At 48.7% G+C, this 15,935-nt stretch overlaps 4 protein-coding genes across 4 annotated transcripts; 2 read left to right on the top strand and 2 right to left on the bottom strand.

Moving 5' to 3' along the window:
• Window positions 1-881: 881 nt before the first annotated feature.
• BP5553_05461 (putative glycine hydroxymethyltransferase) lies at window positions 882-2,641 on the top strand (the record flags this gene model as incomplete). Its single annotated transcript, XM_032014084.1, has 5 exons — window positions 882-995; window positions 1,058-1,114; window positions 1,170-1,263; window positions 1,315-1,452; window positions 1,509-2,641. The coding sequence occupies 5 exons, from the start codon at window positions 882-884 to the stop codon at window positions 2,639-2,641; spliced, it is 1,536 nt and encodes a 511-aa protein (XP_031870684.1).
• Window positions 2,642-3,667: 1,026 nt separating this feature from the next.
• Window positions 3,668-5,973, top strand: BP5553_05460 (Propionate-CoA ligase-like protein; the record flags this gene model as incomplete). Its single annotated transcript, XM_032014083.1, has 3 exons — window positions 3,668-4,046; window positions 4,206-5,477; window positions 5,528-5,973. The coding sequence occupies 3 exons, from the start codon at window positions 3,668-3,670 to the stop codon at window positions 5,971-5,973; spliced, it is 2,097 nt and encodes a 698-aa protein (XP_031870683.1).
• A 76-nt stretch (window positions 5,974-6,049) lies between these two features.
• Window positions 6,050-7,155, bottom strand: BP5553_05459 (NAD(P)-binding Rossmann-fold containing protein; the record flags this gene model as incomplete). Its single annotated transcript, XM_032014082.1, has 2 exons — window positions 6,050-6,847; window positions 6,901-7,155. 2 exons carry the CDS (start codon window positions 7,153-7,155, stop codon window positions 6,050-6,052), a joined length of 1,053 nt encoding a protein of 350 aa, XP_031870682.1.
• Window positions 7,156-11,837: 4,682 nt separating this feature from the next.
• On the bottom strand, window positions 11,838-12,358 carry BP5553_05458 (Uncharacterized protein; the record flags this gene model as incomplete). Its single annotated transcript, XM_032014081.1, has 2 exons — window positions 11,838-12,048; window positions 12,108-12,358. The coding sequence occupies 2 exons, from the start codon at window positions 12,356-12,358 to the stop codon at window positions 11,838-11,840; spliced, it is 462 nt and encodes a 153-aa protein (XP_031870681.1).
• Between the last annotated feature and the right edge of the window lie 3,577 nt (window positions 12,359-15,935).

Genomic DNA, 15,935 nt, shown 5'->3' with positions numbered 1-15,935 from the left:
AGGTCTTAAATACAGGCCGGATTGCTTTTACTGGTCTTCTTGCATTGTTGCATGGTCAATGGTATTATGATCTTTCCACGAAACTGTACATGGAATTGGTGATTTGTTGTCAATGCCGCATTGCCGTCTATTGATTACATTCGACGCCACAAGCCCCGGATATCGTATTTCAGCAGTTGCAGAAGTGGGTACAATGCCATTTCCTGATACTGATGCTATAATCTACAAAACAACCTGATAAAGCGCAAAGTGACCCCTGGAAGGCCCAGCCCAATGAAGAACGAACGCATAGGGAATGACGAGATGACAACCAACAATCCGCAATCAAGTTCCATCATCAACAGATATGCATTTAGATGCGAATTTCGAAATGCAGAAGAACACCCCTCGCTTTGTAGATTGACATTGACGGCCATGGAACTATGTATGATAGAAGGGCATGATGGTTAGGCGGCAAAGGAAGGGGATACTCAGCATGAACCTAGCTGTACGGATCAGGTACATCACATTGCCCCGTAAAAGAGGTGGTGAGGCTAGCCCGGAGCATATCAGCATCGCCCGCCAGAGCGAGAGCTGTAGTTGCAAGTGGCTATTCATCACTTCCGCTATAGTTAGGTTGATCCTTTCAGGAAAGGAGTCGGGAATCGCGAGGTGGCCGCACTTGACAGCCAGCCAGCACTATTAAGGTTTAGTGGCTTTCTCGGTTCCATAGCCACCGCGGGGGCATTCTGGTGCGAGCTCGACTACAGCACTTCAAGCTCGGGAACTTCGAATCGGATAACGACTGATTCTTGACATCATTGATCAGGACCCAGAGCCCAGACGTGAGTATAACTGGTTGTTCCTGCTATATACCCCATTGCTCAGTGGTTTAGATGAGCATGTCTCTCCTCAGGGGCCCTTCGCGGTCGGTCTTCAGAGCTGCGGTGTGCAGAGCAGCTCCGGTGTGCACAAGGCGTGCGGCATCGTCTCTGACTGCAGAGTCTCAGCAGAAGGTGAGGAATGGCTACTTCCAACACTGCCAATTCCCAGTGCTAACTAGTAATCCGAATCTAAGCTTCTCTCCACCGACCTTGAACATGCAGATCCCGCGATTTACAGTATCCTTCAAAATGTACGGTTCTGCTAGGGTGGGGGCTATGACCACTTGTTGACAACACGCCATGCAGGAAAAACGAAGGCAAAAGCATTTCATCAATCTTATTCCGTCCGAGAATTTCACATCTCAGGCAGTTTTAGATGCTCTTGGAAGTGTTATGCAAAGTAAGACACTGTGTCGCAGGTGGCGGACTCACAACTGACTACCCCGGGTAGATAAATACTCCGAAGGATATCCAGGTGCAAGATATTATGGCGGAAATGAATTTATTGATGAAGCAGAGAGGTTATGCCAGGCTAGAGCATTGCAGACGTTTGGTTTAAAGGATACGGAATGGGGTGTCAATGTACAACGTATGTGTTTGCTCAACGCACGGCCTGGCAAGGTCTACACTAATTGCAACTGGCAGCTCTTTCTGGATCACCTGCGAATCTCATGGCGTATTCTGCCCTCATCAATACGCATGATCGGATAATGGGTTTGGACTTGCCCCATGGTGGGCATCTATCACACGGGTACCAAACCCCCACGAAAAAGATATCGGCCATATCCAAATACTTCGAGACATTTCCATACCGCCTAGATGAGTCGACTGGCCTGATCGATTATGCAAAGTTGGAAGAACTTGCAATGATGTATAGGCCAAAGATCATTGTTGCTGGGACATCGGCATACAGCAGACTCATTGACTATAAGCGCATGCGGGAGATCGCCGATAAAGTCGGCGCCTATTTACTGGCAGATATGGCTCATATTTCGGGTCTGGTTGCTGCCAGAGTTGTTCCCACGCCCTTCGATTTCTCGGACGTTGTTACCACGACCACACACAAGTCATTGCGTGGCCCGCGGGGTGCTATGATCTTCTACAGGAAGGGAGTAAGAAGTGTCGACCCCAAGACCAAGCAGGAGAAAATGTGGAATCTCGAAGAACCGATTAACGCCTCAGTCTTCCCAGGCCACCAAGGCGGTCCTCATAATCACACCATTACCGCCCTGGCTGTTGCACTGAAACAAGCCCAAAGCCCGGAATTTAGATCGTACCAGGAGGGGGTACTCGCCAACGCCAAGGCTTTCGCAAAGCGGCTAGGAGACTCTAAAGAAGCCGGCGGATTGGGTTACACAATTGTCTCTGGCGGAACTGATAACCATCTCGTTTTGGTCGATCTCAAACCACAGGGGGTCGACGGTGCCAGGGTCGAGCGAGTGCTAGAGTTGGTAGGTGTTGCAAGTAACAAGAACACGGTACCGGGGGATAAATCGGCCTTGAAACCCGGCGGATTAAGAATGGGTACGCCTGCAATGACGACGAGGGGCTTCCAACCGGATGACTTTGTTAGGGTAGCGGATGTGGTGAACAGGGCGGTTACTATTACTCAACGAATAGATAAAAAGGCTAGGGAGGCGGCTGCTGGCGGGAAGAATCCAGGAAGTGTTAAGGCTTTCCTAAATTACCTCGGCGATGGAAGTAATGAGACAGAGATCGTCCAGTTGAGATCAGAGGTGGAGGAGTGGGTGGGAACTTTCTCGTTGCCTTGGGAGTAGGGTCCATAATTGGCATCGAATTGGGAATTTGGTTTAGTGTGCTTAGTACCGCTATCGGTGGTAAAGGCAACAGTATCCAGTTTTCAGGAAGCGAAATGATTAGTTCCCGAGGCAGCTTACCATCTCCTTGGTATCATCTCAACTATTCTAAAATACAGCGGTTGCCAAGTGGTCGTAATTCTCTCAACAAACCCCAGCTTGACACGTCCCAGGAAGAAAAGTTGCGGGATGTAGATATAGCAGACTTTGCCCATTGAAACATTCATTCATATACGTCCTAAACCACCCTCAGCAAAGCCACTCACTATTTATTAAGCATATATCTATGGATTATCCTATCTATCGATTCCAGGACTCAGTAGCTCTATAATTAAATGAACAATCAAATGAATTTAGATCACAGCTAAATATTTAAAAAATTATGGAAACTCAACGCAAGGCTCGCAACACCCCCATCTAAAGAGCACAAAACAGCTTGGGTTTCTTAAGAGGTTCAAGTTAGCTAATAATAAAATAATACAAGCTCTTGCGGTTCGGGCTAAAGGGGATCGCTTCCTGGCGGCTAGTGCACCCCGGCAAACGGCGGCCTTTTACCGAGCTTGCGGAGAGCTCCCAACGCTAAATGATTGCGGGGATCGGAGCTACGGTACTAACTGTATGTAGCACCAGGAACATCAACCAGTAATGGCCAGTGTAAACCACGCCAATCGGCAACTCCAGGTATTTCAGGTCATTCAATGGGTCGTCTTACCGCAAGGTCTCTTTCTCCTCGTACTTATATCTCTAGAGCTTCACTTCCTGTGAAGCTGTTTCTTAACTCTGTTACCTGTCTCTCTTCTTCCATAACACCGCTCCGTATTCACAATCACAAAGCAGTTCCAGTCTCTAGATCCACCAAAGCATATTACAGCACAGCTCCGAATCGAGCTCTAACCAAATCATTAACAGTGATAAAACCTGTAGGTATGGCAGTCCGTTTCCTAACGAATGAAGGTATTAACCAAGCAACCAATCCAGTTCTCTACCATGGCACCTCACCCCCAAGACGAAGTCCAACATCACTCCCTTACCGATCCCGAATCCTTCTGGGCAGAACAAGCCTCCCACCTCTACTGGCACAAAAAGCCCACTTCCACCCTATCGCGGACAAAAAAGTCACTCAAGTCTGGAATTTCCCATGATCATTGGGAGTGGTTTCCAGAAGGCGAGATCTCGACATGCTACAATTGCGTTGATAGGCATGTAATTGCCGGGAATGGAGATAGTACAGCAATCATATTCGATAGTCCGGTAACGAATACGAAGCAAAAATATACATACAAGCAGTTACTAGATGAGGTAGAACTCTTTGCGGGAGTTCTGAGGGCTGAAGGCGTTAAGAAGGGAGACGTTGTTTTGATTTACAGTAAGTGCCAGGCAATTTGTTAGGACTATAATTCCAGAATTCATGATCGAAGTATTCATACGTGATACGTGGCCAGGGGTTTGCCATTTGACAAGCTGAGAAAAGACAACCCTACTAGAACAGTTAATGGATTGACGGGGCTAATAAACTCTCTCGCAGTGCCCATGATACCTGCTGCTCTCATCGGAACCCTTGCTATATCACGACTTGGCGCCATACATGCTGTGGTTTTTGGTGGATTTGCTGCTGCATCCTTGGCTCAGCGCATAGACGCGTCAAAACCAGTGGTCATCCTGACTGCTTCATGCGGAATAGATGGTGCTAAACCACCTATGCCTTACAGGCCATCCATTACGGAAGCCATCAATCTCTCGTCCCATAAACCAAGCAAAACAATTATATGGCAACGAGATCAACTTCGATGGGATCCAATCGATACACACAGTGGCCAAAGAGAGTGGCAGGCACTCCTCACAACCGGTCGCTCCCGAGGACTCAAGGCCGATTGCGTTCCCGTCAAATCCAGTGACGGAATTTACATTATTTACACTTCGGGAACCACGGGTCTACCCAAAGGTGTCGTGAGAGAAGCAGGTGGCCACGCCGTAGGTCTTCATCTATCGATCAGCTATCTTTTCGGTATTCATGGACCGGGCGATGTCATGTTCTGCGCCTCTGACATCGGATGGGTCGTCGGCCATTCTTACATTCTATACGCACCTCTGTTGACAGGAGCAGCAACTGTACTGTTCGAAGGCAAGCCAGTTGGCACACCAGATGCTGGTACATTCTGGCGCATCATCGAAGAATATAAAGTCAACTCGCTTTTTACAGCACCAACAGCTTTGAGAGCTATACGGAGAGACGACCCGGAGAATAAGATGTTCGAGGAGACCGGGCGGCGAGGTGGTATTAATAGTCTCCAGGCGCTCTTCCTAGCAGGAGAGAGGTCAGAGCCAAGTATTGTGACAATGTACCAAGACCTACTACAAAAACATGGGGCACCCGATGCTAAAGTCGTTGACAACTGGTGGTCATCTGAATCAGGGTCGCCAATAACTGGCATTTCACTTGTGCCTCATGCGGGAAAAGACCGCAAAACAAAAGAACGACGCGTCGAGTCATTAGGTATTAAATCCGGAAGTGCTGGGAAGCCCATGCCAGGTTTCGACGTCCGAATTGTGGATGATTCCGGGAAGGAGGTCCCGAAAGGTACAATGGGCAACATTGTTCTCGGCATGCCCTTAGCACCCACAGGTTTCAGGACGCTCTGGCAAGATGAAGATAGGTTTTACAAAGGATACTTGAAAAGATTCGAGGGAAAGTGGATTGATACAGGAGACGCGGGAATGGTTGATGGGGACGGGTATGTCCATGTAATGTCCAGATCCGACGATATCATCAATGTCGCAGCCCATAGATTCAGCACTGGTAAGAAACAAGTCTCCACAGCTTCTTGGGCTTTGCTAACCGATCTATAGGATCAATTGAACAAGCCATCTCCTCGCACCCCACAATTGCCGAATGCTGCGTAGTCGGCATCCCCGACGCCCTTAAAGGCCACCTCCCCTTCGCATTCGTCACACTCTCTACCGCCCACCACCCCTCCTCCGCCATCCCGTCCGAGCAGCTCTACGCTGAGGTGCAAAAGCTCATTCGGACGCAGATTGGAGCTATTGCGGCGCTTGGAGGCATGATCCAAGGTAAAGGTATGATTCCTAAGACACGGTCCGGTAAGACATTAAGGAGAGTGTTGAGGGAATTGGTGGAGAATGCGGTGCATGGTGAATTTGAAAAGGAGGTGCAAGTTCCGGCTACGGTGGAAGATGGAAGCGTGGTGGATGTTGCGAGAGGGAAAATTGCAGAGTATTTCAAGGAGAAGGGCGGGGAGTTGCATAAGGCGACAGAGACAAGGGCTAAGTTGTAAATACTAGTAGTGATGTCTAAAACTTGTTTGTGCTAGCTATTTGCTTAACTCGTTTATTCCACGTAATATAAGATAATTAAGCTTTGCCAGTCCGCTTCTCAATCTCAATAAACTGCGCAGCCATATCACGAATCATCGTCCTAATATCTCTAAATTCCATCCCAAGCTCGGTCTTGATTTTACTATTATCAAGATCGTATGAATCTGGGAACGGCGCATTCGGCGTACCCTCAGGGACCAATGCCCTCTTCTCAGGAAACTCCTCTCGGATAATATCGCAAATTTTCTGGAAGGTAAATTTCGATGATGCAGCGAGATATCTCTGCCCGGCCGCCTTTTCCGACTCGAATGCCCGAACGTGAGCCTCGCCCAAATCACGGACGTCGACGAATCCAAAGAAACCCGTGTCGGGAACGCTCTTCGTTGATCCGTTCATCAGACTATAGATTTCTGCTGCGGATGTGCTCAGACGCTCGAGACTAGGGATGTAGACGCTACTAGGACCATAGACCATGGGTGGGCAGAGAGTGCTGATGGTAAAGTTGGGGTTGTTCTGCTTCACAAAGTCGAAGGCCGCTTTCTCTGCAAAAAGTTTGGAAGCACAATAGGCCACTGCCCCGGGGGTGTCCTTCTTAGCCGCTACTTCGTAAGGTGTTGGATTCCAGTCCTTTTCAGAATATGTATATCCTGGGCGGTTCCCCTTAGTAAGGTCAACCATAGCTGCGAATGATGATGTGATCACAACTCGCTTGACGCTGGGATTGTGGGCTTGAATAGATTTCAAGACCTCGATCGTGCCGTTCAGAGCGGGTTTCAAAAGATCCCGCTCATTGTCCTCTACGTTTAAGACGAAAGGGGAAGCTGTATGAATAACCTAAGTACATGTTAGCACTCGTGTCTACAATACATAAAAAATTTCAAACTCACCCCATCGACACCTTTTACCGCTTTATCATGTCCCCCGGGAATCTGTAGATCTTTGACAATCACGAAAGAGAGGCGATCGAGGTATTTGCCATGGGATTTCTGGATCTTATCGGCCGCTTCTTGGTTGCGAACAGTTGTCCTTACATTGTAACCGCGGGAGAAAAGAGCATTGAGTACTTCAGCAGCGACATATCCTGATCCGCCTGTAACGAGGACGGTCTTTCCCAGTCCAGTATTTGATTTGACTGAAGACATGGCGAGAAGCTATCAGATGATGAATTAATTGCAAATAATTGAGCTTGAATTGGTGGGTGATGTGATCTGAGACGTACGAAAAGGTATGGAGCTGTGCTTTGGGCCTCAATATGAGATGATGGAGGAGAACTACTCTATCGAAGGCAGTGAGCTTCTTTATATACTCAGCCTTTTGGTACACAGAAATGTTATTCAGCATCTTGCTGAATGCGCTACGGCGTTCCCGAGCGAAGATTCCAATGGGCCGCACACATCTCCACCAAAGATTTCGGCATTAACTGTGGAATGCAGAAGTCCAGAGGGAAATATGATGTCGCACGCCATAAGGGTTTCGGCCATAATAGCGCTTTCGGTGTTTTCAGCCTTATGCCGCGCATCTGTCATCGGAGATGGCTCTCGAGAATCTTCGGCGTTAGGTTTATAGCCATCGGCTTTTAACACGTGTGAGTCGGGAAGACCATCCCATAGCTTACGCAGTACTTATTGGACAAGACAGCTTGACGACAGCCTTGACAAGACCCAATTCCTTGCCACAAAAGGATTCAATAAATGTCGTATACTGGTGGTCTATTGGCATCTCGATGTGCCACTTGATGTTGAGCTTCCTTGATTTTGCTGACAAGAGAAAGAGGCCCTAAATGATCAATAATATAAGTTGGGTATATAGGTACACGAAACAAAACCTCTCTGAATAATAGGCAAATTTTGGAAGTTCAACGGTGTTATGAATTTGGCTGGCTATTTCTGTCTGTTAGTAGGAGGACGCAGTTTTTTGAGCGATTATCATAAATCATACCCCTGACAAAACTTGGATAAGTATCCCACCTCCTGACAACTTACCAAGTAACCCATGCCGTATACATTATGTTTTATAGCTTTGAAACAAAAGGCTATATTGCAACAGCTACGGAGCTCTGAATGCCACTTAAAGGCCGTTCATGCTGCTCCTATAGAGGGAAAAGATTTGATCAAAGACGAGTGCTTTGAAACATTACAGGGCGGTTGTGTATGTCGTCACGATGACTAGAGCGCTCATGCTGAGGTTTTATCCCCTGATCCAACCTAGGCTTTGACAAAAATGGTGTAAATAACAACAATACCGCTATTGACAATAAACATACCCCCCCCCCCCCAACCCAATATTCAGGGTAGGGCCACTACACAACCCACAGACTTAAAATGATAAAAAGAGTCCAGGGGCTACTTACTCGTTGATTTTCGCGGAGAAAGATTTCGCTTAGTTAATGTTCTGTAAAAAGTCAGCCCTCTGTTCTTGCTATCGTCCGTTACCTGTAACCACGGCTCCCACCCCATAGTCACAGGCCTGCGGCCCTATGAAAGAAATTGTCTCCGATCCTCTAACTTTCGTTAATGTAGGCCTCACCAAGGGCGATGTATGAGTTCTGTTATACTGAACTTCGCACTCATTGGCCCTACGGCGTACAAGTCGGCTACATCTGCCCCACACCAGAGATCGTGAAGGTAAAATATACCCGGTCTCAATAATACTAGATACTATTTGGTGTTTAATTAAGACAAGCCCTGTAGGCGGTCGAGGGCTCTAGGAAACTAATTTGCTCTCTCTTTAGATCTGCAGTAGTCTTTTCGAATCTAATCACATGTTTTCCGCGGGCCTGTTATATCACGATACTTCTGACTCAAGCGTTATATATATTAACATAAGCAGATATCTGTCACATACGACCATAGACTGAGGAGAAATGGGCATCCCGTCCGCTCTGCCATACACAAGCCTCAGATCGGCAGATTAGTAGTTGGGTGGGTGACCACCAGCGAATACCTGCTGTTGTATGTTTTTATTATTTTTTTGGTCTGATGATGTTCTGGTAATTGAAACCGATTCTGGGTTCGTCCCACGGGCCCTGGTTAACAGGGTGGTGCCAGACCAAGCCTTGGCCTAGGCCTGATCCGGTGTTATAATATACCTTTTGTAGACGAGATGACGACTCCGAATTGTCGTGGTCTAAAGGGATTTGTGGTTGTTGATACCCGAGAATACCAGTGTGGAAACGTTTGAGAAATGGTTAAACCCCGAGGATCTCGACTTCCCTCTCGAGTCCCTCACCTATCCCTTGTCAGCCATGTCGCGGTTAACCGTGGGCCGGCTTTTGTCCTTCTTTTTTAACTTCTTTCATCACACTGAATAGGACGTCGCAAGGTGATTGATGCAAAAAGGAAAAGAGGGGTGTGAGTAAAAAACGAAAGCATTGTAAGAACTTCTGCTTGCCTTCTGTCTTCCCTATCTTTGCTTTTGGCAATTAACTGTCCGTCTGAGCTCTGGAGAGATTACCAAAATCTCAAACAAGACATAGAACTTACAAAATATCAAGGTCAACAGTTATGGCCTTGTGTTCTCGCTTTGTAATAAAAATCATTTCAACAGTAGTATTCAGTTAGGAGTCTGGTCTGGTTCTCTATTGGATCGAATGGCTTTATTTGAGTTTCACATCTTGAGAGACCCAAGCGCTATCTTGCAAACATGCCGTAACAACCAAGTGAGCGCAAGCTTATTCGCACCATAATAATCAGAAGATGACGATCATCAACACAAATAGGAGCGCAAGATAAATTATCCATTCAGAAGGCTACTTGAAAACCACAAAATATGGCCTTTAGTTTTGTAGAAACGGTAGCGGTTCAATTAATAGCCATGGTGTTTTTGACATCCCAGTTTCTGGCTCTTAAATTTCGTGCTTCATGCCAAATCCCGGATCCCAGACACTTGTCTGGCCACAGAGATCCGAAAGGTCTAATTGTAGTTGGATGGGAACAAACTGGGCGATGTGCAATTCATGAAACCGCGCCCTCGAATCTAAGATTTCCTCTTTTCTGAAGCCCAAGTCCCAGATCCTAGATCCGAGATCCTGAATCTAGGAAATCAAAATCTTGAAGGAATCAACTATGCGCAAACCAAAGGAAGGCAACTTGTGAGCCAATAGAAAATAAACAACGCAGTGAATGATTAACACGATATTTCGTTGTTCCTTCCTTCATTACCCACCTCCGTATAGGAGCCGCGCTCTACTTTCCCTTACTCCGTAAAAGCAAAACATCACGAATGCTCCTAGCAACGCTCCCATCCCACTCTCGAGAACAATTCACAAATATCATAAACAAACAACAAACACAGCACAAATAAAGAAACTAGAAAATTGCCTAAACAAGCTTCCCCAAATAACCTCTACCCCCAAAGAGGCAAGAGACTTATTTACGAAGCGCCTGCCACCCCCATTCACCTCATGGCGAACCATACCCTTGCCTCCGCGCAATATGTAATTTAAGATGCTCCCAAATCGGGGATAACTAAGCGTCTCGTCAGACGGTCTGAGTTCGTCTACGCTCGGCCGACAGGGAAAACATGGCCAAGGTGATGAGGGAAAGGTCTCGGCCCCTGCAGTAGCGGGCTCCGCCGCGCACCAACTTACAGATCGGCCACTCACGAGACTCTCAGAAGCAACGACTCCCACCCTCATTTCCCCCTTTTTTGCTTGGACTGCGACATTGCTAATTCTGCTGCAGAGCGACACGCCAAGTTGCCATCTCTCCATCTCTCCGAAGTGTCCAGCTCAGCACCGCAGGACCAGCGCACGACAGCGCACCAGGCGAAGAAGTGCTGTAAGTAACACCGCAGATCCAGAAATACATCGTGATATGATATGATATGAGATATGTCGTCTATGTTATGCCGAGTATTGGGCGATGGAAAACAGTCCACCAATTATGGTTCGAGGTGTCGGGTTTGGATCAATATCAGTTATATGACCTGGTCAATAATCCGTATGTTTTGATTCAGCCGGATTCGACCCATCCCATTCAGGCGCCATACCAAACCTGTTTTTTCCACCACACCCCCCCCCCCCCGGTCATAAACAATCTTAAAACTTAGATGGGATTGAGTAATCAAGTGCGCCCGCGTCGATTCGGCCCGGCGCCCAGTATTCGCGTTTCGATTTGGGGGAAGTTTCTCACTTTGTTATGGGGGTTGGCAGAAAGACACGCAGGTAAAAGGGTTGCTGGGCCAAAACTTGGTCTCCGAGCAATACTTGCTGTCCTCGTCATATTTCAGGTTCTATAATACAAGATTGATGCTATGATTTGACAGGCGCCAGCATTGAAAGCTTTTCTATTTACCAAGACCAATAAACACTCCCAGCGTAAAATCATTATGTGATAGAATAGGTCTATTAGCACGAAGGGAACAGTTGAAAGAACAAAGCGCAAAAAAGCAGAGCAAAATTCAGGTGGAACATGATGTTGTGTTTTGTATTTGACGATCCATCTTTATCCTTCTTCAGACGCCTGACGAAAGATGAAGAAAAGCTATTAAACAATAAACACCCCAATGTCTCTAGACACCTGAAAAAAAGACCGCACACTTTGGCTATGGGGGTATGATGTAGATCCTCGTGTTCACAAACACGCTTGACCACTCAAGCAATTACAAGAAAAGTATGCGATTTGCATGCCGCGTGGCCATGTCGTAAATTATAGACTGAAGGACTCCAGAGAGCAATGCAAGAACACCATGATTAAAGCCCAGACAATCCCACTCGATCCCCACTCCGAACCGCTTTTCCTCCCGTCATGAATTACCGAGTGCCGCAATGAGGAAATCGTATTTTCGTGACTGATTGGATTTGCGCAGCATCGAAGCAAACCGCTTACAAGAAGTAAGCGGCGAGGCCGAGAACACCGGCAAGGCTGGCGCCGGAGAGGGCGAAGGCCTTGCTGCCGCTTGAGGCGCTGATGTTGGTTGGGCCAGGGGCTGGGGTGCCCTTGACGGGGGTGGTGCCGACAGCAGTTGGCTTAGCTGGGACAGCTGGGGCGGTGGTGTTGGCATACACGGGTGGGTTGACTGGGGCAGATGGGGCACTATAATCACAGTCAGTTATTTTGCTGTACAACTGTGTTTGGAAACAGTTCAAGGGTACCAGGTGTTGCAGTACACTACGCTTGAGGTGGTCACTGGCTTGACAATGGTGCAAGGGCAGTTGGTGATGGTCAAGGTGGTGGACTCGGTGGCAGTGTAGGTGACGCCGTTGAAGGTCAACTCGGTGGAGGCCGGGCAGACGGTGGTGTAGGCAGTGTGCACCTCAGTGGTGTAGGACACGGTGCCATTGCTGACAGCGTGGGCGGAGACGGATGCTGCGAGAGCAAGAACGGCGGCGGCGGAGAATTGCATCTTGACGGTTGGTATTAAGTTACTTAAAAGTAATTAAGAGTGGGAGGATGGTTGATTGAGGGTTGAGGTTGGAGAGGTTTGGTTGTTGTTTGAACGAATGTAATTGACTAAAAGTCAGGTTGATGTAGATGAGAACGAGAGTGTGTGGGTGAAGAGAGAAGAACAGGAGCTGGGTCGGGAGGACGAGAATCTTTATACGGGGCAACGGGCGGCGGTGGACGGGGGGAGAGGCGGTGGGCGCGCTGTACGGAGCAGGAGAAGCGCCCGAACAGGCCTAGCCGGGGAGTATTTATTATTGTGGGCCCTCATTTGGGAGACAGCGGGTGGAAGGCGATGGTTGGCTGGAAGGGGGAAGGCGCGGCTTTGGCGTGGATTGCCTTGGATTGTCTTATTGTTTATTTACGGAGTAGGGAGTTAGGGGCTTGTTCCTGCATCCTGGTAGATTAGCGTAGATTAGACCACATTTGGTGGTGCTACGTGAATCGTACAGTACCTAGGTAGTTAGTGGCAACGACTGGGAACTGGCGACTGGGAACTGGCGACTGGCGGCTGGCAGGTACTGGTAGTGGCAACCTACAGGCTTCAGGCTTGGGGCTCAGCACCTGTAGTAGTCAGGAACAGAGCAGCACTCAGGGTCTCTCTCTCGCACCAGGGGACTCCGTTCCTGGCATTTGTCACTGCCGTCACGATCTGACCGTCACTCGAGCCTCACGCTCCCAGCACTCTGTGCTCAGCACCCAGGAGAGGAACAGCCCGCCTGGACTCTCCATCTCGGTACCATGCGGTGCTTACTCGGTGCCTGCATGTCCACTCGAATTTCCTTCAGCCTGATCGGGGCCGCCCAGGAGGAGACGGGGCCGCTGTGTTCTCGCTGCTCAGTGTTCTCCTAAGTCCTGAGCACTGGAACTTTGCCCCTAAACCGGTGAGACACCGATATCACAGTGACCACACCACCAGCCTTGATAGAGGGTTGATACGAGTAACTGAGTCACTTCGTATTATTAGACCTGGCGCCACAGCGTTGTCGGACAGCAAGCACACCACAGTGACCACCACACAGCTTCCAAGTTCTAATTCCGGCACCCTCCACCGTTCGGACTTCAGCGGTTCAGAGCCTTCAGGGACGACTCTCTTGGGGTCTCTGGGCTGTTAGGCTGTGTACATAGCGCTGACTTTGCCTGCTGAGCGCTCTGCCACTCTGACTGCCAGGCTTCCAAGTTCCTTCCCTCCATCCCCGGAGAACCCCGATGTCTCTGAGTACCTCCGGATTTTGGACTGGGCATACTTTGTAATCCCCCACGCCAATAGTGCTAATCAGGCTGTGTCTGCTGTACGAAGGACTTGATAGCTAGTGGCGATATCGCGATATGGGCTCCAGTATTGCCGTATCGCAGGCTTCTGCTCCATCACCGCTATCTCCTCCGTATTGCTGCTCCCACCCTCGGTCGCCAATAATACGAAGTGCGTGATCCCAGTCGCGAAATCACTTATCACAACCCATACAGTACGCGCCGTGACCAAGTCGACCTATTTCTGCCACTCGTCTTCGCGAATTGCCACCTGCGCAGCAGGTGTTATCTCCTTGGCTCGCTAAAGTCCATCTATGCAGCCTCCTTCGATAGCTTCGTGCTGGAATCTGTCAGATTCTGACAAAGAATCTCTAATCTCGCGGTGATAATTGGTGGTAATCCGCTTGAACCGCATTCGTTCGTTCGTCCCATATTTTTGTCTCTCATGCCGGTGGGAGCGCTTCATTTGGTCGCTCCCGGCTCGTCTCGTATCGTTCATGGATCTTGATATCAAGCAAGATAATGCCCGAGTTTGAAATTACCATATTGCTTTTGCATGGGCGCCATGCTCATCAAGCGCATCGCCCCAATAATTCCCGGGAAGCAGGGAACATTCAGCATATGGTGGTAGTACACGGTTTCCTAAACCGGCGAATTGGCAACGGTCGGCGGTATGGTACTGTATGTAGATAGAGAGGTAGAATGTTTTGTTGTAGTATTCCAACACGCCAAACAATGTCCTTCCAACACGCTGTGGCCCTATCTCCATCAACAACATCGCTCCAAATGCAGAACCTGTTCATTTCATCTTTTGGCTGGCTGGGAGCTCGCCACATGCTGACCCTGCAGCTGTATTTCTTTGCAAGTGGCTGACTTTCGCGACATCGACATGTCCTTTTGCGGAAGATACAGTACTGTGCAGCCAGTATCTTGCTTGTTTTGCTTAGACACCATTGCAACCTTATCGTCCCGTTGTCTAAGAACCGTCAAAACGTGTCTCATGCAAATCTCTCGAATTCGGAAGCTCCAATAATAATGATCATCACCAAGGTTCAGGACCAGCCCCAGGCCGGCCCAGCCCACAAGCAGCCAGCCAGCCACTCAGCCAGCGCCTGGAGGCCCAGCCAAAGGGCAGAGACCCAGCCAGCCGCGTAGCTGTACAGTACCAAGCAAGTACCGTATCCATCCCCCGAGGAACCGATGCATTGATGATTTGATACTGACCGGGTATTACTGACGCTGCTGCTCCATAGTACATACTCCGTAAGTTGTTCATGCCGGAGCCGCCAGTTTTGTTTGCTTCTGCCCCCCTGGATGGTGAGCTGTGGGCGTGTCGGTGGGTGTTGTCGTGTGGGACCTTCATTTCCCAGGCCAGCAAGCGAACGAAATCTCTGTTGCTCCAGCCCAAACGCGTCCGCTTCCCGGAATGTCGCACCGGGCTACTTCGTACGAGTACCCAACAATAGCACACGCCCGAGCGAGCATCGCCCAGCACTGTCCTCGCCCCATCAAATTTCAATTTCCCGTGTCCAGAGATGAGATGAGAGCTGAGAGATAACGGCAGTATGGCAGTCGCGTAGCTTCGTGCTTCCCGACCACCAATCACTTGGTAATTAGATTATTAGCACGAGTAAGCCGCATGTGGGGAGCTGCCAGCGGCTTCTGTTCCTGCATAAGCGTAGGAGATCTTTCTATTTTATATACGGGTCGACTCTTCCAGACCGAATCTATCGTCATCTCGCTGCCATGGCACGAAATATTCTCTCTGCTCATTTCATTTCTCGCTGCTTAGGCTTGATATGAAAAGCCCTGATATACGCTCGGATTTGGCTTCCCGGAATTATGTACGAATACTCGTGCCGCTATGAAATGTCGGTCACTCCTTCACTGGATTCGAAGGAACCTGTTTGCATCTGCCTCGCACCATTTTGTTCCTTTCTCACGAATCACATACCCACATGATATACGCTCTCAAGGAGAATTGAACAGGAACCTCGTCACATATATGCTCTCGCTTCAGCCTCCCCAAACCCGCATGAAGAGCATCAAGAACGCTTTACATAGTTTGGCAAGCAGTGTTGAATGCTCATATGGGAATGCGAGGTCAACTCCGGCAGTATAAGGAAGTTTGGCTGGCTGTCTCTGATCACAGTACCAGGACTATGGGCTTACAAACGGGGCGATGATAACCCCGAGACATTTCGTCATGGTCGCCAAAAACTGTCTTTCCTAGATACGTGGTGGAATATTCGCTATCAACATCAGCGCCGAAGTACCTCCAGATGTTG

Source organism: Venustampulla echinocandica (genome assembly GCF_003357145.1).
Source record: "Venustampulla echinocandica strain BP 5553 chromosome Unknown scaffold_2, whole genome shotgun sequence".
Classification (NCBI taxonomy): domain Eukaryota; kingdom Fungi; phylum Ascomycota; class Leotiomycetes; order Helotiales; family Pleuroascaceae; genus Venustampulla; species Venustampulla echinocandica.
The sequence above is the reverse complement of the archived record's forward strand: the minus strand, read 5'-3'. Positions and strand labels throughout refer to the sequence as shown.